Genomic DNA, 24,447 nt, shown 5'->3' on the forward strand with positions numbered 1-24,447 from the left:
ACCCAGTTTGGGACCCTCCTCTGTACTAACTCGCCTTGGACTCAGCAAGTTCTGATCTCTCTCTAGGCCTCAGTTTCCCCAACTATTCATTCTCGTTAAGGCCCCGTTCATTTCTAATAGTCACTGTTTATGATTCCTTGACTGACCCTCCCTGAATCAGAAGACACTTCCACTAATTGTTAAAAAAAATAAAACAAAATAAAGAGTATATTCAGATAAATCAGTCAGTACAATATGCACTTACAGAATATTGCTCAGCTCACATCAAAGACATGGGAAAAACAACTTAAAAATAAATTAGGGGGAAGCCAACCCTTTTCCTCCAGGATGGCCCACAGGACCTTTCAATGGACATGTTTCATTATAAATATGACAGTAGAGTATTAGGCTGCTTTCAGGTGGGATCAGAGAGCCTGGGCTCAGCCAGTGGGACTTTCAGCTGCAAGGTGAGATCCGCTCAACCTAGATTTTTCCTCTGTAGTACCTCAGCCCCACAGGAGAGAATTCCAAATCAGCAGAGAAGTTTCTTCAAAAAGACCCTCATTTGCATAAGAATGGGATCTTCCACATTTCCCTCCCCTTCAAAGTGGCCTGTCTCCTACTGGAAACCTCACAGGGCTGTTCACCCCAAAGTAGTCAGGTTCCTTGTCCTCAAGCAGTGGAAGTTCCTTGATGATTCTTGCCAATCCAGGCCAGAACGAGATCCAGCTCTCCCAGAGACTTGATGGCGGCAGATCTGACCTCCAGCTGAAACCAGGGAAATCATCATAAGAACCCGTCTTTCCAGACAGTGTAATTGTTTTCAAATCACTTTCCCCGTGTTTTGGTCCTCACAAGGTTTTCTTTTTATCCGTCAATTATATTTGCACAAAATTATTTTCCCAACAGGCAATGCAAATTGTTTTCCACAAACAAGCAGTTAAATCATGTTAGCAACTTGTAAACAAAATTTTAATTTTTTTATTATTTGCCCTCTGTTTTTCTTTTTCCTGTTTTTCCACAGGAAAAAAAAGAAAAAGAAAAAGAAAACTTGCCTTCCTGGAGAGTTCTTCTGCTTATTTTCCTTTTCACATTAGCGTTAGAAGGTCCCAATCACAGGGTGCTGTGCAGTGGGTAGGGGAAGCGTGTTGTCCCTGTTTGACATATAAAAACACTGAAGCCCCTAAGGATCAGTGTCCTACCCAACATCACACACAGCAGGTTGGAGCGGGGCTGGAACTAAAACCCAAGGCTCCTGACGCACTCCACCTCTTCCTCAGCACACCAGACGGAGATGAGAAGATCCAAAATATGTCCGGTGGAGCCAGACAGCACGGGATCGAGTCCTACCTCCACCGCTTAGTTGCGGTATGAACTTAGCTAAGTTACTGCCTCAATTTCCTAATTTTGTAAATGCAGATAACGGCTCATAGCAGTGTTGTGAGGAATAAATGTGGTAATACCTGTAGTGCGCTTAAAACCATACCTGGCTCATAATAAGCACAATATGACTCTTAGCCATTGTTATAACATTATCCTATGGAACCTCTCCACAAAGAAGCAGCGTTCTGAATAGACTCCCCACCTCCTTGCTAGTCGAAGCATCATTTGGGAGTGTGGTCTACATGCAGGCTCACCGGCCTCGTTCCAGACCTACTGGTCCAGAATATGCCTTTTAACAAAATCTCCAAACGACGCATGTCAGAAGCACAACTTCTCCCACCACCTGTGTGTGAGACGTGCACCTACATCCACATGAGAAGCATGCTTTGCACCACACAGAACACTCATGACGGTTACAGGCCACCGTGATACCTGGCCGGTAACATGTTTCATGCATAACAGCTTCCAATTCATGGGGGATCTTTGCTCCCTCTGTGTCACCCCCATCTTAAACAGTATGTGCTTTCCCCCAAAACTTAACACAGGTTAAGTCTAATATGTGAGGGCATAAGAAAATGGTGAAGGGATAATGGGGAAGGGGAACCCAGGAAATTAGCAAATAAGAACAACACACTGTTTGCAGACACTCAGAACTGGGAAGGCCTGCAATAAATACGTGTTGAGTAAAGGAATTAATGTGAGTGGAGAGGAGGCAGAAGTCTCAGTCATGTCATTGCTATTTTCCTCATCTTCTCCTCCGCCCTTACCTGATTGTAGTTGTCATGGATGATTCTGGTTGCATTGCTGGCTTCCTGCCCACAGTGACACAGCCTCTGCTCCTGCTTTGAGAAAGTGGAGGCAGCACCCATCAGAGGACCTTTCCACCCTGCCCTTTCCACCACTTCCCCACATGGCGTGACATTTCTCCTTCCTCCCCAGGTGAGAGTCAGGTGAGTAAACTCAGGTGTGAGCAGCAGGGGGAAGTAAGGTCTGTTTGTAGAGTCACCCTGTGTTTGACCAGGGCTTTTGCTTTTTGTGGGTTGACAGCCCACCAGACTGGAAGGGCTAGGAAAGTAGATGCCAAATCTGTCTTGATTCACCACTCTGTGAATGCAGCACCCTGCAAGGTAGGTACTCAATAAATATTTGTTGGGTTGGTTAATTAAATAATTGGTTCAATGAACCTGAATGTAAGTGGTGCAGGGGTCTTGATTTCTTCTAGCAATTTTAAAATCCAAGGCACAGAATGGTGAAGTAACTTGCCACAAAGTCACACAGAAAATCATTGGCAGGGATGGGGCTAGAGCCCAGGATTTCTCTTGGTCTAAGTTTTTGTTGGTTTGTTTCTGTTTAGTTTTATTTCTGATGTTTGATTTTAATAGATAACAAGGAATTTGGAGTTGATCCTTAGGGATAGACTATACCTGGGAACCACCCAGAGGTTAATTGGTATGGAAACCCCAAAGGGCCAGAAACAAAGAAACTAGGGATATAGCTATGATAAATCTGTAATCTTTTGCATACCCCTCTCACAGGCCAGCCCTGGGATCGCATAAGGCACGCTTTGACATAAGTGGTCATCCCAGGAGCATTATCCATGAGGAAACCTGAGTCTACTAAGGTGTCAGCAGGGAAGAAGCCCTGGGCAAGAAGTGGCCACTGGAAGAGGTTCTTGACAGTGCCCCCGTGGACAGACAGCGCAGGGCGTTTCCTTTGACTCCAGGAACCGTTTCAGGAGGCCAACTGGGGCAGCGCATCCCGGGCTCTCCCTGGGGCAGATGGGAACAGATGCTCAGAACACCAGTGTGGAGACTTACACATTGCTGCAGAGCCTTCTGCATGTAGAGGAAGGAGTTGGCAATGCTGCTGATTTTTCTCAAGATTTGGGGGTTCACCTCCTGATGGTCCTTGAACACTCTGTCCACGTAAAACTCCAGGAGGCTCTTGGTCACGCAGCATACATCTAAGGGCTACAGACACACTTTAGAGAAAGCCCCAGGACCCTCTCCTCATACTATGTTAGAAACCAAAGCAGCCCATTTGTGTGTACAGGTGGGAAGGAGCAAGACAACTAAAAGTGACTTTTTAAAATTCATATTGGTCTCCGAGGGTCCATCTCCTCTTACCAGATCAAAGCTACTCATGACGAAAGCACTGAGGAGAGATTGCGGTTCATCCCTTTTTTACAGGGCCAGAAGATATATTAACAAGGGATGGAACCCAGTCACAGACTAGAATTCTCTCTACAGCATCCCCAACATGTCACCACTAATTTCTGCTTAAACTCTTCCAGGAATCAGGCATCTCCCTTTTGAAAGGACGGACGTCTGAGGAGTTTTTTTGAAAAGTACATCCTTACATGGTGCTGAATTCTGCCTCTCTGCAATGTCTCCCACCCATCAACATGGATTTATTCAATGGCTATTGCATACCAGGCATGTACTGGGCACATATTCCTTCCATTGCAATGACACCCTGGGCACCCTGCTCAACTCTCTTCCAATCTGTCCTTTTTAAACTGCAGAGATCATTTGGATGGAGCTGAGATTTGCAAGAATGGAAACTGATAGCTGTGGAAAATGCCTAAGTCTGGGCAGGTCCGCAGCTGGCAGAGCGCAGCTCTCTCTAATGGAGGGATCCTGAATTCCGGTGGCATAGCTCCCAGCAGATGGCCAGGCTGACTCCTTCTAGCAGTTTGCACCCCACCCTGAGAGTCAGTGAGCTACTTTGTAGATTTATAGCTCAATCTGAGAAGGGAGGGATCTACAGCAGGCTACAGCATCCAACTTCATTAGCATTAAAGCAGCAAAACCTCCTTGGCCCCGTGGGTAGTTTTCCTAGATGGCAAACTCTACTTGCAACACAAAGACCTCTTCCATTGCTCCTGCTGGTTCTCTTAACCAAAGGGGCAAAAAGTTGCACATCTTTGCTTTAATTAAGAAGGAAAGGAGAGGCGGAGGAATATGATAAAGACCTGCACCCTCATTGACCCCTTTCCTTATGCTACGTCAGCTATTTCTAGACCTTGAGAGGGCAAGAATCTGGAGACAGAGGCATGAGATGTGGTTCTAATCCTAACTCAACCTCTAGCTAGTCATTCTCCCTCCCAAAATATCAATTTGCTCATGTGAAGATGATGGTTTTGGAATAGATGGCCTTTAGGGTCACTTCCAGCTGTGATATCCTATGAGTCTCTTACACAGTTGGCTGGAATAGCGTTTAGTAAGAGGCTACATATATTTGCCCAATAAATCAGGCCCAGTACTTCCTAGAAGAATTATTTCATGCAGAGAAGCCCAAGGAAAAAGTAACTCATTGCGAATATACCTTACAATCTGTCACATATAAATACCTGAAAGAAAAAACAACAAAGAAACCGAACCTTTCCAGGATTCCTACAAGGACTGGAAGAGCTCACTTTTAGAGGCAGTTCTCACTTGCCCCTTCTGTAAAGTGAATTATCATCTCATGAGCCAACTGTTTTGTAACACACTTACTCTTATCACCTCTCTCATCTGGAAAATTGGACTGATCTCCACAGCGGCTTCCTTGCCTTGAGTTGTAAAGAACGTCACCAGAATGCCTTTCTAAAAGGTTTTGTCATCATGCAGCCTCTGGCTCAAAACCTACAGGGACTCCCTGTTGCTTCTATTATAAGGTCGAGGCTCAGCCTGGAGTTCAAAGTTCTTGGTAAAATGACTTCAGTGTAGTTTTCCACCTCATCCTCTTCCACTCACCTTCTCATCTCTTGCACCACTAGTATGATTGCCTTGCTGTCCCCAGCGCACGTTCATTGATCTTATACACCCATTCTTCCACGCTCTCCAAACCCCTTCCTTTCTTTTATCCACTAACCCACAGCCTACTCAGCTTTTAAGTCACTGCTCATTTTCTCAGCTTCCCCACGAAAACTTCTAGAACCACCCTAAGCCCTAGATGTCCTGTCCCATTTGAGCATGTGGCACCTCAATCACTCTCTAGGTAAGTGGTACTTCTTTATTTCCTCCCAGGGACTTCTTTTTTATTAAATGTATTGGGGTAACATTGGTTGATAACAATACATAAATTTCAGGTGTACAACTTTATAATACAACATCTGTGTACTCAATTGTGTACTCACCACCCAAAGCCTAGTCGCCTTCTGTCACCGTATATTTGACCCCCTTTATCCTTTTCCACCTCCCTTTCCCTCTGATAACCACCACTCTGTTATTTGTGTCTACAGGGATAGAAAACAAAAAGCAACAAACAAACAAATAAAACCCTCACAGACACAAACAACAGAATAATGGCTCCCAGGGGTTTCAAAGTCCCTGAGACACGAATGTGCCTTAACACATCAGTTGATTAACGAGAAGCCGGGTGCCTTTAGAGGACACTGGAGATTAGGAAAGAGATGGGGACAGGATGAGGATTTCTTTCTCAGCCCAGGGCCACTTCACTGTAAAACTAGCAATATAGAAAAGAGCAGACACAGGTCAGTACCTTAATGCTGTGCAGGGACTCCGATGTGGACAGGATGGTGATATTTTGGAAGGTGTCCTTAGCTTGCTATGGAGGGAAACATAAGAACAGACAAAAGTGAAGAGTGCCCCATGTCTGAGATACAAAAGATGATAAAGAACTTGCTCTTCAAGTTAGGATGTAAGGTCGGCAAGCCCCCTTGCCCACACCTTCACCTTGGCCACACAACTCCACATCTGAACCCATACTCACAATGGCTCCTTTGATTTCTTGGAAAGTCTCTTCTATTTGGTGCATGTCCATGGAAATCAGACATCTCCTGAGACCTCGGGCGTGCACTGAGCATAGGAGGAGTATTGCGCCCAGGAGCCAGAGGGAAACACGCTGTGCCTTCATGTCCTGCAAGAAGGATAGAAAGCAGATGTCCGGTCAAAAGTGGAGAGCAATAAAAGAGGCCCTGACTGAGCACCCCTTATGACCTCACGGGCAGGCCAGGCAGCAACCAAGAGAACAGACTCTGCCTCAGCCCATGGAGTTCAGGACCATGTGTCGCCTCCTCCTCTGGATTTCTTGAATCAACCGAATGTACCCTCCCTCCTCCCCCCCCCCCCACTCTCCCACCTCTACCCAGGAAGCAAAATACAGTGCTCTCTCAAGTCTCAGGGGATGTATTTGTGTGCATGTCACTCTATTATGACTCAACACAACTCACTTTGTCCACAGGGGTGAAAAGTATTGTTTTTAATCAATTAAAGAGGAAAAACAGGGTTGGTAATCCACCCTTGGAATTAGGCAACAGATCTGAAAAACCATAAAAGCACATTTGGTTTTTTATATTTGCCCCTGACATAGGCGACACCCTTTTATTATAAATCCCCACTGCCTGTCTGCTTAAAATCACTTGTCTGAAGCCAGCTATGAAAATGTTGCCTTCTGAACAAGATAAGAAAGGGAGGCTCAAGACATCACCTAATAACTAGTTAGACACAGTAAAGAGAGAGAGAAAGGCTATCCCTGCAAAGGGCAAGTGGGGCGCTTCCCCTCTGTTCCCCACTGAGCCGGGGGGTATGAGGGACATGTTGGCAGCTAGCCAGTCCCTAGACAGGGCCAGACCCTGAGGTGCCCACGCCGCCTCTTCCAATTCTCTCACCCTTCCTGCTCGGTCTTTCTCCACCTCTTTCATTTAACCACTTTAAATGGTATCACATAACACACATTGAGAAAAGTTGCACAAAACATAATTGTACAGCTTGTTAAGTGACGTAACCTGCGCAAGGTACATGGCCACCAAGTGGCAGAGCCAGGATTAAAAGGCAGACAGGCTGGCCCTCTCCTTACCCCGATACCATCCTACTGACAGCTGGAGATTCCAGCAGCTCCCCTTATACCAGACAGAAAGAAATGCATTTCTGGTTGGGTCAACTGAACCAGTGGTGCTGCTTACATTTAAAAAGATATTTAATCCTGCAAAGGATTTAAAAGAAGACGTAAAGTGCTCAGCATAGTTCCTAGAACAAAAAGTTAATAGTAAACTTTAGATTTCCCCCCACTTCCTGCCTTCTTCTCCACTCTCCATCTCTTCTTATTGAGAATAAGGTACCAGAAAGTTCATCCTCTATATGGAGTATCCCTCCACATTCTACAAAATACCCAGCACCTGGGCCACCATAGGCCGTACACAATGATGACAGGTCACCTCTGCAGCGGCGAAGGATACAGGCCAGTATGAAGATGAATAAAAGCCACTGATGGAGGCTGGCATGAGACTCACCTCTCCCTGGGTGCTCAGGCTGCTCCTGTGTCTTCTCTCTGGGTGCTCTCTGGAAAGGGCTGGTCACTTTTATGTAGGTGGATAAGAGGAAATGCTGTCAAGGTTTACTGGGTGGATCCACATTTGGGAGATTGTTTTCCCCTTGTTTCCTCAGTATCTCATTTCCTTAATTGTTTTCTTTTCTTTCTTATTTGAGATATAGCTGATTAATCATTATTAAGAAATGCTTCTTTCTCTGGGTCTTGACATGCAGTTTCTAGGAAAAATAAACTCCCCATCTATATGCAAATGAGAATTTCTTGCGCTTCTGTGTCCAGACAGAAAAATCCAAGTTAGGTCAATTTCCTGAGAGCTGTGGCATGCCACCAACTGTACCTGGCAGGCAAACTCAGGAAAGCACTCTCCTGACAGCCACACCCTGTGAGCTGCCAGCCCTGTGAGACTCTGCAGGTGCCAGTGGCTCCATCACACTCCACCTGCCCAATGCCTCATGCAGCTATTGAGCTGGCAGGCGCCAGTTAAATGCTGTACATTCGTTATGTTGTTTAACTCCATGGGGAACATTGATTTTCCTCAGGCAAAGGTTTCTTTGGCCATCATCTCATTCCTGTTCGTCTTGTCCCTCGAGGGGACTTCATTCTTGATCAATGCAGAGAGAGAACGTGAGACTGGGAAGCAGCGGGGACTGAGAGCAGAGCCGGGAACAGAGCCTGAAATCCTTGCTCTTGGGCCAGAAGACCTGCACCTGTATCACTTTTTACACAAATTCTACACCAGCAATTCTCCAAGGATCGTGGTTTGGGGTGACGGTGATGGAAAGATAGAGTATAAAACGTTTCTTCCCCAAACACAAATTCTCAAAATAAACAGAGCTTGTTTTTACTAAATGAAGCAATTCTGGGATAGGGTGCAATTACGAGAGACTCCACGGGCCCTTTGGACAGCGGGCTGGTGCAGTGGGCTGAAGTCAACTCTGCCCTGTAGCAGACTGGTGGGCAGGGCCCTGGCAGGGACGGAGGAGGGACTGGGAGGACTGGGGACTTCTTATGGGGGAAGGTGCCAGGGAAAGGAGGCCCAGCGGCTGGACACCTTGTCAGCATCTTGGACAAAATGAAATAGAACATGTTGAAGGCAGCAGTAGATTGTAGTGGTCATGAGGTACCTCTGGACTGAAATCCTGGCTCTTCTTTCTCTGTGAAACACTGGACAAGCTACTTAAGACCTTTCTGAAGTGCAATGAAATTGGTAAAATAAAGTGTGAGGATTTGAATTAGCTATTGGAGTTGATCCAGTACTCAATAAATATTATTTATCCCGATGCTGTGTGCCAGGTGCCTGGAAAAGGAGAAGACACCTCCTCGAAGAATTAAATATAAGCTCTCTGCTCCTTCTGGAGAGGGGAGAAAGAGCTACTGTTGAGTCCAGAGATCTCTCCACCTCTACGCCTGCTTCCCCGGGGAGAGGGGTGGGCAGGGGATCTGGGTGCTGGGTCCCATCAGGGCTGAGCTGCCTGGCTCATAGTTCACAGATGGTGGCCCAGCCCCACCGATAAGAGGATTGCATAACGGTTCACACTGACCTGCTTTCACCCCACATTTATCCCCTGTGCTCAGACTGTATGTTCTGACCCAGCTTTCGTTTCCGGGCAAAGATGTGATATCAGGAAGCTCACAGAGGGAGGAACAATGTGTGATGTGTTTATAGCTCCTCTCCAGCACGCAGGGTATGACGGTAGTTGGGACTACAGGTCTGGAGTCAGCCCAGCCGAGGCTGAGTGTCTCTGCTCCCTACGGCTATCAGACTGAAGGCCAACCAGTTTCCTTCTGTGCCTGTTTCTTCATCTGCAAAATGGTGCTAATCGTGCCTACTGAATATTCACCATGTAGGCATGGTGTGTGCAATAAATGACTAAGCCCTTAACACAGAGCCTGGCACATAATAGGAGATTACAACATGATAAGCTTTGGCATTAATTTTACAGCCCCTAAACTGAAGGGAAGGACAGATAATAAAAAATGATTTTTCTCCACCCTAAGCCTCGCTGCCTAACACTTAATATAAAAAATAAGAATATAGACTGAGATGGAATGGCATCCCTCCCAGGATTGCAATCAAACTGTGGATTTGATTCATATACGTAGGGTTATGTCTAGCCTTAGAATTGGGTCTTCTAGAACCATTTGGTCCATCCGTGGGATACCAGAGCTCTAGCTTCCATTTTTTAAATGGGGAAACAGAAACAATGTGAAGGAATCCCAGAGAGCCAGAATGAAAAATGCTCTGTTGTGCTCGCTTCGGCAGCACATATACTAAAATTGGAACGAAAAATGCTCTGTGACATGTGCTGGACACAGTTCTCTCCCGCTTTCCAATCCCGTCTCCCCACTCACTATTCACTCCAACTTCCTGAACCGTTCATGGTGGTGCCAGGGCAATTTCCTCTCCATAAAAGAGGGCGGGCTGCCCATAGCTAAGTGCTAAGTTCTGGAACTCTGACAAAAATGGATCCAGGAGGGATGGGAGTTATCACTTTGTGAGGGGTGTAAATGTCTAACTATTACATTGCTTTGTACACCTGAAAATATAAAAAATAAAAAAATTTTTGAATTAAAAAAAAAGTGAGCCAGGCATTGCACAACTCCAGAGGGCAGCATGCCCACAGCTCTCTAGGGGAATGAGGCTCCGTGGAGGTGAGCAAACTGTGGCCCTACTGAGTGATCTGGATGAAATGGATTAGGTCTATGTGAATAATTTCGGTTATATTAGAGGAAGAACCCATCATTGCGAGAACTATGCAACACTAGAAATTATGGTAGAGAAAGGATCTGAAAAAGAAAGACATCTTGATGCTGATGGATGCATACTCATTTGGGAAGTAAATAGGGACTTAAAAACAAAGAATATAAAGAATATCACTATTTAAAGGTTTTGGTATGTATATTTGGATTGTAACGCTATGTTTGAAATTTGTACAGAGCTTTGAAAATAAAGCAAAAAAAAAAGGCAAATTTCCCAGTTCTGGGGGAACTTAAACCTACAAAATTTCTCCTCTGTTTGGAATTTAGAAATGAGAATCAGAAAAGATATGAGGGAGAACCCAGTTCAACATTCCTATTACAGCAACGAACAAATGGAGCTGTGAACCAGCCCTGCTGTCGCACTGCAAGAAAGGGGCATGCTCTTCTCAGTCTTCCATCTCCTGTCTTCTAGCCCAGTGCCCTTTCTCACCCCATGCTGCCTTCTAATTTCAGAATCAGGTGGAGTGGAATAGAACATAAAGTTCTGGGGACCCTTAAGCCTGTTTAGCAGGGGAGGTGATGTAACTCTCCCAAGCCAAGCTGTTCTGACTTGTCTTTCCCCAGGAAGTCGATGACCTGAGGAAATGCAGACTGGCTGCTCCCGCTCCCGGGGAGGGGAAACCCACCTGAGTCACCTGGCTTCCCTTCTCCTTTTTCTCCCAGGGGTCTCAGTCGAGGCCTATATGACCCAGAGCCTCAGGTCCTGTTTGACACCTATGTCAATGGCTTCAATGGCTCAAATGCCACGAAACAGCCCCTGTGGAGACAGGGAAGGGGGAGCTGGGGAGAAGTAAGGGTAAGATCTAAGCCTTTGCCTGCCTCTCCTGGATCACTGACCTGGTCTCAGTCCCAAAGACCTATCCTCTCCTAAGCAGCCAGACTTTCTCAAATGCAAACGCAGCCTTGGTGCTCCCCAGCCTAAAACTTCCAGCATGGCTCCTGGCGGCCTCCAGGAGAAAGCATAAGCCGCTTCCCATGGCACCACAGACCCGTCACCATCCAGACCTTGTCCACATCTCCAGCCTCATCTCTCTTGATGAGCCCCCCCAGACCTCACTGCCCCCTCACCTACAAGTGCTGCCCTTGCTTTTCTGCCTTGCAAATGACTATCCAACTTTCAAGACTTTGCTGCAATGTGACTTCCTTTGTCTCTCCCCCTCTTCCTTCCTCTCTCCTCCCTCCTCTCCTCTTCCCTACTCCAGAGGGCACTGCATTCATTGCCTTCTATGGGAAAGAAGCTCCATGGAATTGAGCAAAGTGTGGCCCTACTGAGTGACCTGGACGAAATGGATTAGGTCTACATGGATAATTTTGATTCCTCACCCCACCCTGGGTGAGCTGACTGATGTTTCTTCCATATTCCCACTGGATGGATACAAGATGCCCAGTTAACTTTGAATTTCACATAAATACATTTCAGTGCTTCTCCATTGGAAGTTCAAAGTGAATGGGGTGTCCTGTATTTTTATTTGCTAAATCTGGCAACTCTACCCTAGACCCTCTAGAGATTTCAATGCCAGCCAGGGCTAGACCCAGCTTGTATTGGGCCTACAGCTCATGGGTTGCTTTTTAAGAAAAGGAATTTTAAAACGAAAGTGAAAAATTAGGGACAAAATGAATATTTACTTAAAATGAGAAACAAATCACAACAAATTGCAAAGTTTTAAAGCCAACAAATACCACTAATACCACAAAGTCCAGAAGGACAACTCAATGCTTTTATAAATTAACTATCTGACACCTCTGTGTTTGCTTCTTTGATGACAGTGATTTTTAACTGGTAATTTTCTATAAAGAGAGTAAAAAAAAAAATAAGTCAGTCTTTCCTCTGGAATTGGGTTTTTATTATTAATAGTTAGAATGCATAAAACACGGCACAGGTTTTTGTCCTACATACAGAAATTCTGATAAACTCTGCTTCATAAGGTTGCTATCAAAAGAGAAAACAGTATATGATTCATGTCCAATCATGCATATTGCATTATTAAGTAATTTTTTCCATTTTGACTCGATTTGAATAAAAACCCAATCTTTGGCTTCCAGTTTTACACGTCCGGTGCCTGGAAGAATCTTCAGCACACTTTCCTCTGGCTGCATACATCTCAAACCTTGCTTCTCTTCCACTACCCACACACTTCCAGTAAAAACAGTCAGCACTATGCGTAGAAGGAGTATTCCTGGATGCCATTCTTATTCAGATGAGTAGCAATATCTTAACCACACACAGATGTAATTACAAGCCATATAAATCTATTTCTCTAAAGGTCAAATCTAAGTCAACTACTCCTTAGCCAGATCCCCTAGCTATTGTGGCTTTTCTAATGTCACCTGACTTGAGAGGAAGTGTGACAGAGGAAGTCAGACTGAAAAAGGATACTGACCTTAACTGATTAAAGCTAATCTAACATATCTTACTTTTGTGAATTTTACAAGAACATGTGACATGTGAATACATTGTTAGGGTCCCTCCAGGGACTTGAAAGGAGACATGTAAGTGAGGGGCCCAAAGTTTAAACTTTCTTAGCTAAACAGTAAATCCCCCGACCACAGACCCTAGGATAATATATTGTATTTATTTGTATTTCCTAATTTAATTTTTATTTTTAATTAAAGATTTGCATGTACATAATTCTAGAAGGCATATAAGCGATCAAACACTGCAGTCAGTTGCTCCCATCCTCCCTACCCCCGCTATTCTATGCCTTACAGGTGACATTCGGCTTCCTGCTCTGCTATTTAGCTCCATAATTCTAAAGAATACACGCTCATTGTGATTTCTTAACGCTTCAGTTTAGAAATGAACTATTGGTTTACTACAATGGAAGATAATAATTTAATACTTTTATGACACCTCATACAAACATACTCACTTCCCTCCCTCATCCTGCCAATACAAACATATCACAATGGCACTTCTTCTGAGGCAACATGTCATGTAAGTCTGCCCAGAGGGGCCTGAACCACTGGGAGAAGGCAAAGCCCTGCTCTCCAGCCCTTATGTCTCAACAGAGAATGAAATCAGATCCAAATGTTTCAGGTGACTTTTCATAGCTGGAGCTAGCTAGACTAACAGTAAAGCTAAGAAGTACTGAGCACATATATCCCCGTCCAGGCACTGTGTGAAGCATTTATATGTGTTATCTCTTTTAATCTTCACACCTACTCCATGAGGAAGATGCTATTTTTGTGTCTATTGTTGTAGAGGAGGAAGCTGAGACTTAAAAGCTGTCAAGTAGCTCGCCCAAGGGCAGCAAGGGAGTAGGCGGGTGGCAGAGTGGATGCAATTTTGACAGCCCGACACCAGCACCACCATTCTTAACCACTTCACTCTGCCAGTCATGAAGGAGCTTCTGGTCCAGCCTTCTCATTTACAGATCAGGAAGCAGCGAGAGGCTCAGAAAGAACTGTCTTGCCCAAAGCCATGCGGCTGAATAGAGGTGGATCAGGGACCAGAACTCACATCCCTAAACTCTCAATTTAGTGCTCTTTTCACTCACATGCTCTTTGTCACCTCTTAAGACTTCAAGCCTTCTTCCTTCGGAAATAAAGACATCTCTTCCCGCCAAGCAAAGAAAAAAAACAGAGCAGCAAATTGCGTAGAGCACGGTTTGAGAGTGCCCTTTCCAACCAACAAATCCAGGCATGTCAGCAGAAACTGTGATTCTGTGGAAATCGGATGTGGTTTTTCCCTTATTGTTAAAATGAACCATGTTCACTTGAAAAGAGTTGCTCCCATGGGCACTGGGAACCAGGGAGTTCCTGGCGAGATCTTCACCTCAGGAGACCTGGGAGGAGGAGGGGGTTGGGCTTGAGGCTGTCAGCTTACTGTGTAATTACAGTAAGTGGGTATCAGGGCAATCGCTGACAGATCTGAAACACTTGAGGCGTGAGAGCAGGCAGAAGGACTACATCTTGCATCCATTACGTCCTGGAGGAAACCCCAAGCTCTTGGGGTCCTGTCCTTTCAGAAGCCAGAGGCTTCACTTGAACTTCCTTCCCTAGAGGATTTTCTTCCCTGAGTTGGTTAAACCTACATCCTATTCCAGGTACAGGTTCACTCAATCTGCCATGCTGAGCAAAAAGCCAGCTGTCAACATCTCTTAGCAGTGAGCTAGAATTTTCAGCTTGGAGCTCGAACTTAAAGCAAACTGTAGTCCTCCCAGGAATCCCTCTCTGGCCACCCTCACGGCATTCTTTTCCCCTCGGTCTCCCCTCAGCCCTTGTGGACTTATTGTATTCTGTTCACTTTCAGTTTACATTAGTTGAGCTGTTCTGAAATCTCTCTCCCATCAGACTTGAAGCTTGAGGAAGACTGAGACCTTGCCTCCCCCATTCCAACTGGCCACCAGATGGCTCCTTTTTTATATCAGCCTTTTACTTTGAGAATCAAAGGTCAGGTTTTCGCTTGGATATAAACTCCATGATGACAGGGATCTTGTGTGTCATGTTCGTTCCTTTACCTCCAAAATTCAGTACATAGTAGGCACTCCATACATGTTTACTTAGTAAATGGACGAATGAATGACTGACAGGGAAAGGGACCTCCCATAGGCATGGACAATTACACGGTTCTTTACTATTTCCCCACACCCACCTGTACGGGGTTTTGGTGAGTTCAGCATGAAGAGTTTACCTGCTAAGCTGAGTGCCTGGTTGGGAGGGGCCCCTGGATTCATACCATAGAAACACTATTCTTTAGTGCCCCTTAGGGGAAGCCCTTCCACAGAAAAATCAGAGAGTTCAGGCCCAAAGGGTTTGCATGCTTCTCTCCCGGTGCCCCAAACAATCATCTCCCAGGAAGGATTGGAGGCAGGCAGCCCTGGCTGTTGAAGAGTTGAATTATACAGGCCTTTTTCTTTCAGTGTGTGCACCTATGTTGAGGATTAAACAAAATATGGTATCAGAAGAAAAAATTCTGAACATGACAATTTACATATATTGAAGAATTATCACACAGAAAGAGAGAAAAAATTCAATTTGGCCAGCTATATCAAGGTAAAATTAATCATTTTGTCTCATGCCCTTGAAGCACAGTAACACTTAGGCACATTTTAAGTGCCAGAGTAACGTTCTATCCCTGAAGCTTTTCTTGTAATACGATTAATGTTTAAACACAGAAAAGGTTAGTCATACACAGACTACAGATCCAAGAAGTCTGATTCATTCCTTTGAGAAATTGGTAAAATATATGGAATGACCCCACAAAACAGAACACATACACACAAACTTTCCCTCTGATGTTCATCTACAGACCTCTAGGAGTCCATAAGCTCCAAATTCAAACCTTGAAAGACATGGATTTGGGTCTAATTTGGGCGGTTACTGGCTGTATAACTTTCAACAGGTAAACCTCTGTGCCTCAGTTTCCTCATCTCGGGAAATGGAGGTGATAATTCCTGCCCTGTTGTCATGAGGGGTGGCATGCGGGGTCTCTGGTCCCACTCCCTGCATAAGAACGCAGGATATGGTGAGGCCAAAAAGGAACACCCATGGAGCCATAGGTGGGGGAATCATACCGCTATAGTCTCACTGGAGGCTGGGTTGGAGACACAGGAAGCAGGAACCACACTATCCGCAACCACTTCTCTCCGCCAACCAACCTCACTTGCTAGATGCAATCCACCGTGCTAACTGCAATCCGCTCTTGCTAGCTCAGCCACCATCTTCTTGCTAGCCCCCATTTTTTGCTGCTAGCGTAGCCACAGCAGTTATATTAGTGGCCAATGCTCACTGGTTACAGCTGACGGCCAACTAGCCACAGCTGATGGCCATCCAATCACAGTTGATGGCCATTTACTACCTGAGCCAGCACCTTTCCACGTGAGGCCGAGAGCCTGGAAACTGCACTCCTGGCCCTGTCCCCACACCCGCTCTCCTACATTACAAAACATATGCTGTCGACACGTGTGAGGGATGATTAGCATACAGGGAGGGGCATTCATCTAGAAAGGAAGAGTTGCCTTTTCTCCCTGCCTATTTACCTAAGAACAGGTTACAGCTTGTTCAGCGATGAAAGTCACAGAAACAGGGAAACAGATCTGAAGCCAGAAGGGAGCTGCTCACTTGGTCTTTCCATTGGGTTTGTTCAGGCTAGTTCTGCCTGTGGAAGGGTCTTCCCAGCACAGGGGGCTTAAATCATTCTCCCTTAGGAAGAAGAAGGGGCAAACATTTTCTGGCTACTGGGGATCTACAGCCCCACCGTGACTGGCAAAGCCAAATGATGCTGAGTTACACGGTGAGTGCTGGGCTGAGGATAACCAACCCTTCTGGGTTGCTGAGGACTGGGGTTTCCTGGGACACAGGATTTTCAGTCCTAAAGATGGAAAATTCCTAGGCAAACCAAGAAGAGCTAGGTTTGAGCTCTGGCTCTGACACATTAGTTGTGTGACCTTGGGCAAGTCCCATAAGGCTATCTTCTGTTAGCCTCAGTTTTCTCATCTATAATATGCGGGCAAATGAGGATGAGACAATATGATATATAGAGTATCTCCTAGTTGAATGCGGAAACTCAGTAAATGTTTTTTTAATCTGAAAATGCAAACAATAGAAACATATCTTAATGAGGAGATACTGTGTTTTCCTCTTCTCCCTCAGTCATCCTCCCATTCACAAATACCATCTATCCATCGTTTCATGCTCTCCAAAGCACTTTCACACATGGTATTGCTTTACGAGGTCTGACAATTAAGTTCTCAAACTTGTCGCATCAGTGTTGCTAACCTTTTTTGGGTTATTCATTTTGAATTTGTACCAACTGGACAGTTAACCAAGTTTACTATATGTGGAAGTGCTGGAAAGGCTGTGTGAAAAAGCTAGACAACATGGACTTTTCACCAATAATTCACGGCTCTTGCATCACAGCAATGCAACAGCTCACACCACACTGTCTATGAGGGAGTTTTTAGCCAGTAAACAAATAACTGTATTGGAACACCCTCCCTACTCACCTGATCTGGTCCCCGATGACTTCTTTTTTACCCGAAGATAAAGGAAATATTGAAAGGAAGACATTTGGATGACATTCAGGACATCAAGGGTAATATGATGACAGCTCTGATGGCCATTCCAGAAAAAGAGTTCCAAAATTGTTTTGAAGGGTGGACTAGGCACTGGTGTCAGTACATAGCTTCCCAAGGGGAGCACTTCAAAGGTGACCATAGTGAAATTCAGCAATGAGGTGTGTAGCACTTTTTCTAGGATGAGTTCGCAAACTTAATTGTCAGATCTCATATACTCAAAATTCCACCTAAGTAGGGAAGAAATCTTTATCTCCTTTTTCCAGATGAGAAAACCGAGGCTTGATGATTAAAGGATCATGCAACCAGGCAGAGCTAGAACTCCGACCTAAGCACCTTGACTCTTAGTCCGGGCCTCTTCCATCAAGACCACTCCCCTTTTCTCCCCCATGGGGCAGCTGCTGTAGCTCCCCTCAACCTGGGGGACCCAGGCTTATGGAGACAAATACTCCACTGATGTCAAGTGGCAGTGTCAGGGTGAGGACCAGGGGAAGACATTCCACTCTCACCACGTGTGCTCATACCCATGACCGTTCCTTGGCACCACGGTGAGAATGTTCCTTTCCTCTGAAGACATGGAGATTCTGTTAGAGCTCTAACTTGCTTCAGTCAGGTGCTTCTTTAAAAAAAAAAAAAAGTTTTTGTTTAAGTATAGTTGGTATACAATGTTTTATTAGTTATATTAGTTTCAGGTATACAATATAGTGATGTGATATTTTTATTCCTTACAATGTGATCACCCCACTAACTCTAGTGATCATCTGTCACCGTGCAAACTTATCACAATATTATTGACTATATTTCCCTTTCCCTTTCTCACCCATCTTCCCACCCTCTCCCCTCTGGCAACCATCTCTTTGGTCTCTGTTTCTTTGAGTCTGTTTTTGCTTTGTTTTGTTTGTTCATTGGTTATGTTTATTTAGATTCCACAGATAAGGGAAACCATACGGTATTTGTCTTTCTCTATCTGATTTATTTCACTTGACATAATACCGTCCACGTCCATCCATGTTGTTGCAAAAGGCAAGATTTCATTCTTTTTTCTTGCTACATAATATCCCATTGTATATTTGTACCACCCCTCTTTATGCACTCATCTGTCGATGGACACCACGATTGCCTCCATGTCTTGGCTATTGTAAATCATGCTGCAATGCACATGGTGGTGCACATATCTTTTCAAATTCGTTTTTGTTTTCTTCCAGTAAACACCTAGAAGTGGAATTGCTGGATTGGATCCTTCTCAAGAAAAATGGGAGCCTTGTCCCCATGGCCTTGTGTTTTGAGAATTCCCTTGGCAAGGAGTAGTCTGTGGAACCTCCAAGTGGACCTGGAGGGCTGAGAGGGTGGATGGGAAGGAGGGCAGAAGCACAAGCCATCCCTTCATCATTTACCCATTCTTATCCTTCAGTCACATCTCCTCCCTTCCAGACAATGCACAGTATTATGTCTGTTTAATAACATTTTCTCTTTTTTAACCATTAGAAAAGTAATCCTTGTTTGGTATAGAAAAATTGTGGAGACTGCAGAAAAATGGAAGGAAATAGAAATGGTCACTCATAGATAGTCATTCTCTCCAGGAATAACCTTGGTGTCTTTTTAAACTCAGGATCACCTAGAGAAAAATGTTTCTAGGGTGTACACAATGACTTATAACCCTAGGCCCTAACCCCCATTAGGGCCCTAACCCAAGCCCACCTTATTTACTCATATATTCAATCAATAAACACTCACTTGGCCCCTACAACATGGCAGGTGCTGTGCTAGGTTCTGGAGACACAGTGGTGGACAGTGCAAACAGTCTTGGCCCCCACAGACCTCACAACAGTAGGAGAGATGCTATTAAACAGCCGTTGTCCTCACATCACCCTTACCATTCAAGAGCTGGCCTCTGTGCTGACACTGTCAATGTATCCTTTTACTTCATCTTTGTATTCTTTTATTTCATTCTTTTATTTCACCTTGTGAGGAGGTACTATTTTTAGCCACAGTACACAGATTGAGGAAACTTAAGTAAAAAGAGCTTAAATACTTGGACAAGGCCATAGAGCTAGTAAGGGAGGAGCTAAGGTTTGGACTCCCAGAGTCCAACTATGTGAGGTGAGGGTTATGACAGCACTGCCCTGGGGGAGCCTGTATAGAAGGACCTCACCGGGTCCACAGGTCAGGGAAAGCTCCCAAAGGAAGTGAGATTTAACCAGAAACATGAGAGGAGTACCAGAAAAAAAAAATCTGAATTTCATTTTCCCCTAGACCAGCCACTAGACTCCAGCCTCTGCCGTCAGGATTCTCGCCCTATCTTTGCCCTTAGCTGCAGTTCTTCAAGGCCTCCATCTGCCATCATAATGTGTCTTGTTTTTCGGCCCTTCTATCCTGGAGTATTTCCCCTTCACCTTTCTCAGTTCCCACTGCACTCAAGCCTCTTATCCTAGACCCTGCCTCAGCTCAGTCTCTCAAGGGCATCTTGGAAATTCCCCTCACCCCAAACTTTTTCAATCTTAGCCCAGAACCCTGGTTTTCCCAGCACCAAATATTAATCACAGTTGAGGCTAAAAATACTCAAGTTCCCCATAATTCCAGGCAAGGTTCAGCCAGGAACGATGAGGGGAAATCTGGGACTTTTCACCTCCAGGCCATCCCAGAAAGGCAAGGCAAGTGCAAGCCCTCAGGAAACTTGAGGAACCTGGGCACCTCCTCCAAATTAAGGTGCAGACCAAGCCTCTTCCCAAGTACAGCTTTCATTCCAGTGGGTGCAATTTCCCTCCAGCTTTTCCCCCAAACAACCCCAGGTCCACAGGACAAAGAGAAGGGGAATGCTGATCCCAGGTGACAGACAACAGAGGAGTCTGTCGCTGACTCACTTCTGCCTCTCCATAGCTCTGCCAGGGCTGAAAAGCTCAGAAACACCTGCATCCACAATGCCTGCATCCACTTGCTACAGTGGAAGCCAGTCGGAGAGATGCTGATGGCACTGGACCAGGGACTAGGAAAAGATGCACCCACACTGTTAGCTTTGAACGCACTTCCTCTTCTAAAGGATTCCTCTTTTGGGAATGGTACCTCAGGGAACTCCCAGAGCCGAAAGAGGAGTAGTATCTGGGACGGTGCCAAGGTTACTCAATGTCCCATTCAAGGGAAAAGCCTAATGGGAGAGTAAAAACAACTTTTGACAAGGACAGCTCTACCTCCAATAGCTGCAGATGTCATCGTCATTGTCATAATAGTCATAGAGGCAGCAAACACTTAGGTCGTGCTTACTATGTGTGAGGCATTGTCTAAAATGCTTTATATACTTGAATTCATTTATAATCTTGGGTCTAAGAGAACCTGCTGCACTGAGGCCCTTTACAGGTGCTGGGTCCTACTGCTTATCTGGTGTTTTGGTACCATCATGTTAATTTACAAAATCTGTTTTATCACCACAACTTTCATTGATTCAACATACTGAGCATCTACTATTGTATGGGAATACAAATACATAATTGTCGTGCGGGGCGGCCTGCGGGGTCTCAGCTCCCACTCCCCACACAAGAACACAGGATATGGTGAGGCCAAAAAGGAACACCCACGGAGCCATAGGTAGGGGAGTCATACCACTATAGTCTCACTGGAGGCTGGATTCACACGACGTGCGACCTGCTGTCCGCTTTTCTGCCAACCGACCGACTCCCCCTCCCCAGTGCAGCTGCGGCAGTTATATCAGTGGCCAATTGGCTAACCGGCTATAGCTGACGGCCAACTAGCCACAGCCAACGGCCATCTACTACCTGAGCCAGCACCTTTCCACGTGAGGCCGAGAGCCTGGAAACAGCTCTCTGGGGCTTTGTCCCCACAACAATAGTTCATTCCCTTAAAGAGCTAAGAGTCTAGTGGGAAAGACAGGCAAATAAAAAGGACAATTTATTACAGAGGGAAAAGTGCTTTGAAGCAGGGAAACACGCAAGCCGTGGGTACACAATGGAGAGGTAGTTAATGTAAACTGAAGTATGTGGGGGTTGGGGACATCAGGAAGGCTTCCAGGTGGAGGTGACCTCTTGACTGAGTCTTCGAAGCTGCACAAGAGTTAGTTAAGGAAAGGGAGGGAAAGGCATGCTTGACGGAGACCTGGAGATGGTTGAGTATGGCAAGATCTGGGGAACACGTGCTGCTCAACACAGGTGGAGTTTGGAAGCAGGGTGAGGAGGAGGGTGGCAGGAAGGCATGAGGCAAGACCACAAGGTCCTCAGAGTTTACCCCTAATGATTTTGTCTCAGAGGAGTCTCACTGCACCTGTCCCCAGTTGTCCTTTCAGCCACCCCAGCTGATACCACATGGAATAAAGGCAAACTGTCTTGCCAAGCCAGGCCCAAATTTCAATTTCATGAGCAAATAAATTATTGTAATTGTTTGAAGCCACTGTTTTGAGGTGGTTTGTTTTCAACAACAGATAATCAAAATCACCACTTTACAGATGGGGCAGCTGAGGAGGAAGAGGAGGGCTAAGCGGAAAATAAGGAGCATCAGTGCCAGGTGCCGACGCCTGGGTCCTCACAGGCCCCACGTTTGGCTACAAGCGTACATCGTTTGGCCAACATCTGGAAGCTAATTATGTCAGCTAATTAGTATCACTGATTCTAGATGATGCTAAAGGAGCTTTAAGCTCCAAATACAAGGCACATTCCTGGAATCTGGATATAAGGACAGGAACAGGGTAGGATGCTAATAATTCAATGGGTGCAGACTGGTAAAGTAAATCAACCTAAGCGGGGGGTTTCTAATACCTGGCCATAAACCTCCATCCTTTCCCTTGTCCAATCAATTATTCTTATTAATCACTTGGTTGGATAAAGTTTAGGAGGCCATGCTTATCAAACTTGCTAAAGACATGAAGCTTGGAAGACTGGCGGGCACATGGAATGACAGAATGAGGATCCTAAAATATTTTGACAATTTGGACAATAAGCTTCACCCAACAAGATAAAAATTAGGAGGGATAAATATAAGACTTCATGTTTGAATCTAAAAAAAAAAAAAAAAAAATTCACTATTATAGAATGAAAAAGGTGTAGCCTAGCCACAGGGTACATGAGAATCACCTAAGAGTCCAGACATTGGGCTTAGATAGATACACCACGTAGTAACTGTGAGCTTTGGGAAATATTTTAAAGCTCTCTGAGCCTAGTTGCTCCTTGTAAGACTTAGAAATCATTCATTTAAAGGGTAGTTTCTGGCACAAAGTAATTGCTCAACAAAGGCCAGCAAAAGACCTAAGTTGCTTGTTAAGGTGCTGCTGAGACTATGACAACCTCCAAGTCTCTACAGAGTCTCAGTAAGAGCTATCCAGGAGAACGTTCTCTGGTGGTAGAAACTCTCTATAATGTGCAATGTCCGATATGGTGGCCACCAGTCACACATGGCTATTGAGCCCTTGAATGTGCCTATTGTGACTGAGAAACTAAATTTTTAATTGTAACTGTAAATAATTTAAATTTGAATGATCATCGATGGCTAGTGGTTACCATATTGGACAGCCCACGTCTAGACGGTGTTAAAAAAAATGCTAAACTCTAAACCTAATTAGGATCTGGAGCAAAGGGACAATTTTCACTTGTTTTCCTTGTAAACTTCTGATTTGGTTGACTTTTTTTTTTTAACTTTTATTTATTTTAAGTGTGTTTTTCCAGGGCCCATCAGCTCCAAGTCAAGTAGTTGTTTCAATCTAGTTGTGGAAGGCGCAGCTCACAGTGGCTCATGTGGGGATCCAACCGCCAACCTTGTAAAGAACACCACACTCTAAACAACTGAGCTAACCAGCCACCCCTGATTTGGTTGACTTTTTATTCTAACTAAAGTATATAACCAGATAAGCTTTCACATATGTATGCGCCCGTAAAACCATCACCTCAGTCAATATTATGAACTTTTTTAATTTTTCAATTACAGTTAACATTCAGTATTATTTTATATTAATTTCAGGTATAGGGCATAGTGGTTAGACATTCATATAATTTAAGAAGTGATCCCCCAACTAGTCTAGTACCCACCTGAATACATAGCTATTACCATTTTATTGACTATATTCCCTATGCTTTACTTTACATTCCCATGACTATTTTGTAACTACCAATTTATATTTCTTAATGCCTTCATCTTTTATCATCCTGCCCCCTCAACCCCCTCTTGTCTGTCGCCCTGATAAATCTCATACCTATCTGACACCATACATAGTTATTACCATATTATTATATTAACTATATTCCTTATGCTATACCCTATATCTCCATGACTACTTTATAAAAACCAATTTAATCCCTCCCCCTTTTTACCCACCCTCCAAACCCCTCTCCCATCTGGCGACCATCAAAATGTTCTCTGTACCTATGAATTTGTTTCTGTTTTGATTTTTTTGTTTGTTTGTTTTGTTCTTTAGATTCCACATATAAGTGAAATCACACTGCATCTGTCTTTCTCTGTCTGACATACTGCACTCAGCAAAATACCCTCCAGGTCCATCCATGCCACTGCAGATGGCAAGAACCCATTCCCTTCCATGGCCAAGCAATATTCCATGGTATATATGTACCACCTTCTCTTTATCCATTCATCCATCAACAGACACCCAGGCTGCCTCCATATCTTGGCCATTGTAAACAATGCTGCAATGAACATATGGATGAACACATCCCCTTGAAGTAGCATTCTGGATTTCTTCGGATAAATACCCAGAAGTGGGATTCCTGGGTCCCTCTTTATCTCTTACTATAGCCTTTGTTTTAAAGTCTGTTTTGTCTGATATAAGTATTGCTACTCTAACTTTCTTTTTTCTTTTGTTTTTTTTTTTTTTTTGGTTTTCTTTGCATTTCCATTTTCTTGAAATATCTTTTTCCATCCCTTTACTTTTAGTCTGTGTGTGTTTTTCAATCTGAAATGAGTCTCTTGTAGGCAGCATATGTAAGGATCTTGTTTTCTTATTCGTTCAGTCACATTATCTTTTGATTTGAGCATTTACTCCATTTACATTAAAAGTAATTGTTGATAGATATATAGTTACTGCCAT

The 24,447-nt window shown here is 44.6% G+C and overlaps 1 protein-coding gene across 1 annotated transcript; it reads right to left on the reverse strand.

Annotated features, from left to right (window-relative positions):
• Positions 1-277: 277 nt before the first annotated feature.
• On the reverse strand, positions 278-6,222 carry IL19 (interleukin 19). Its single transcript, XM_019752455.3, has 5 exons — positions 6,079-6,222; positions 5,848-5,913; positions 3,180-3,332; positions 2,130-2,204; positions 278-747 (listed from the first exon to the last, which is right to left on the reverse strand). The coding sequence occupies exons 1-5, from the start codon at positions 6,220-6,222 to the stop codon at positions 652-654; spliced, it is 534 nt and encodes a 177-aa protein (XP_019608014.3). The 3' UTR covers positions 278-651.
• Between the last annotated feature and the right edge of the window lie 18,225 nt (positions 6,223-24,447).

This window comes from Rhinolophus sinicus, chromosome 11 (genome assembly GCF_057876585.1).
Source record: "Rhinolophus sinicus isolate RSI-liver-muscle chromosome 11, RSI-T2T, whole genome shotgun sequence".
In the NCBI taxonomy this organism is placed as follows: Eukaryota; Metazoa; Chordata; class Mammalia; order Chiroptera; family Rhinolophidae; genus Rhinolophus; species Rhinolophus sinicus.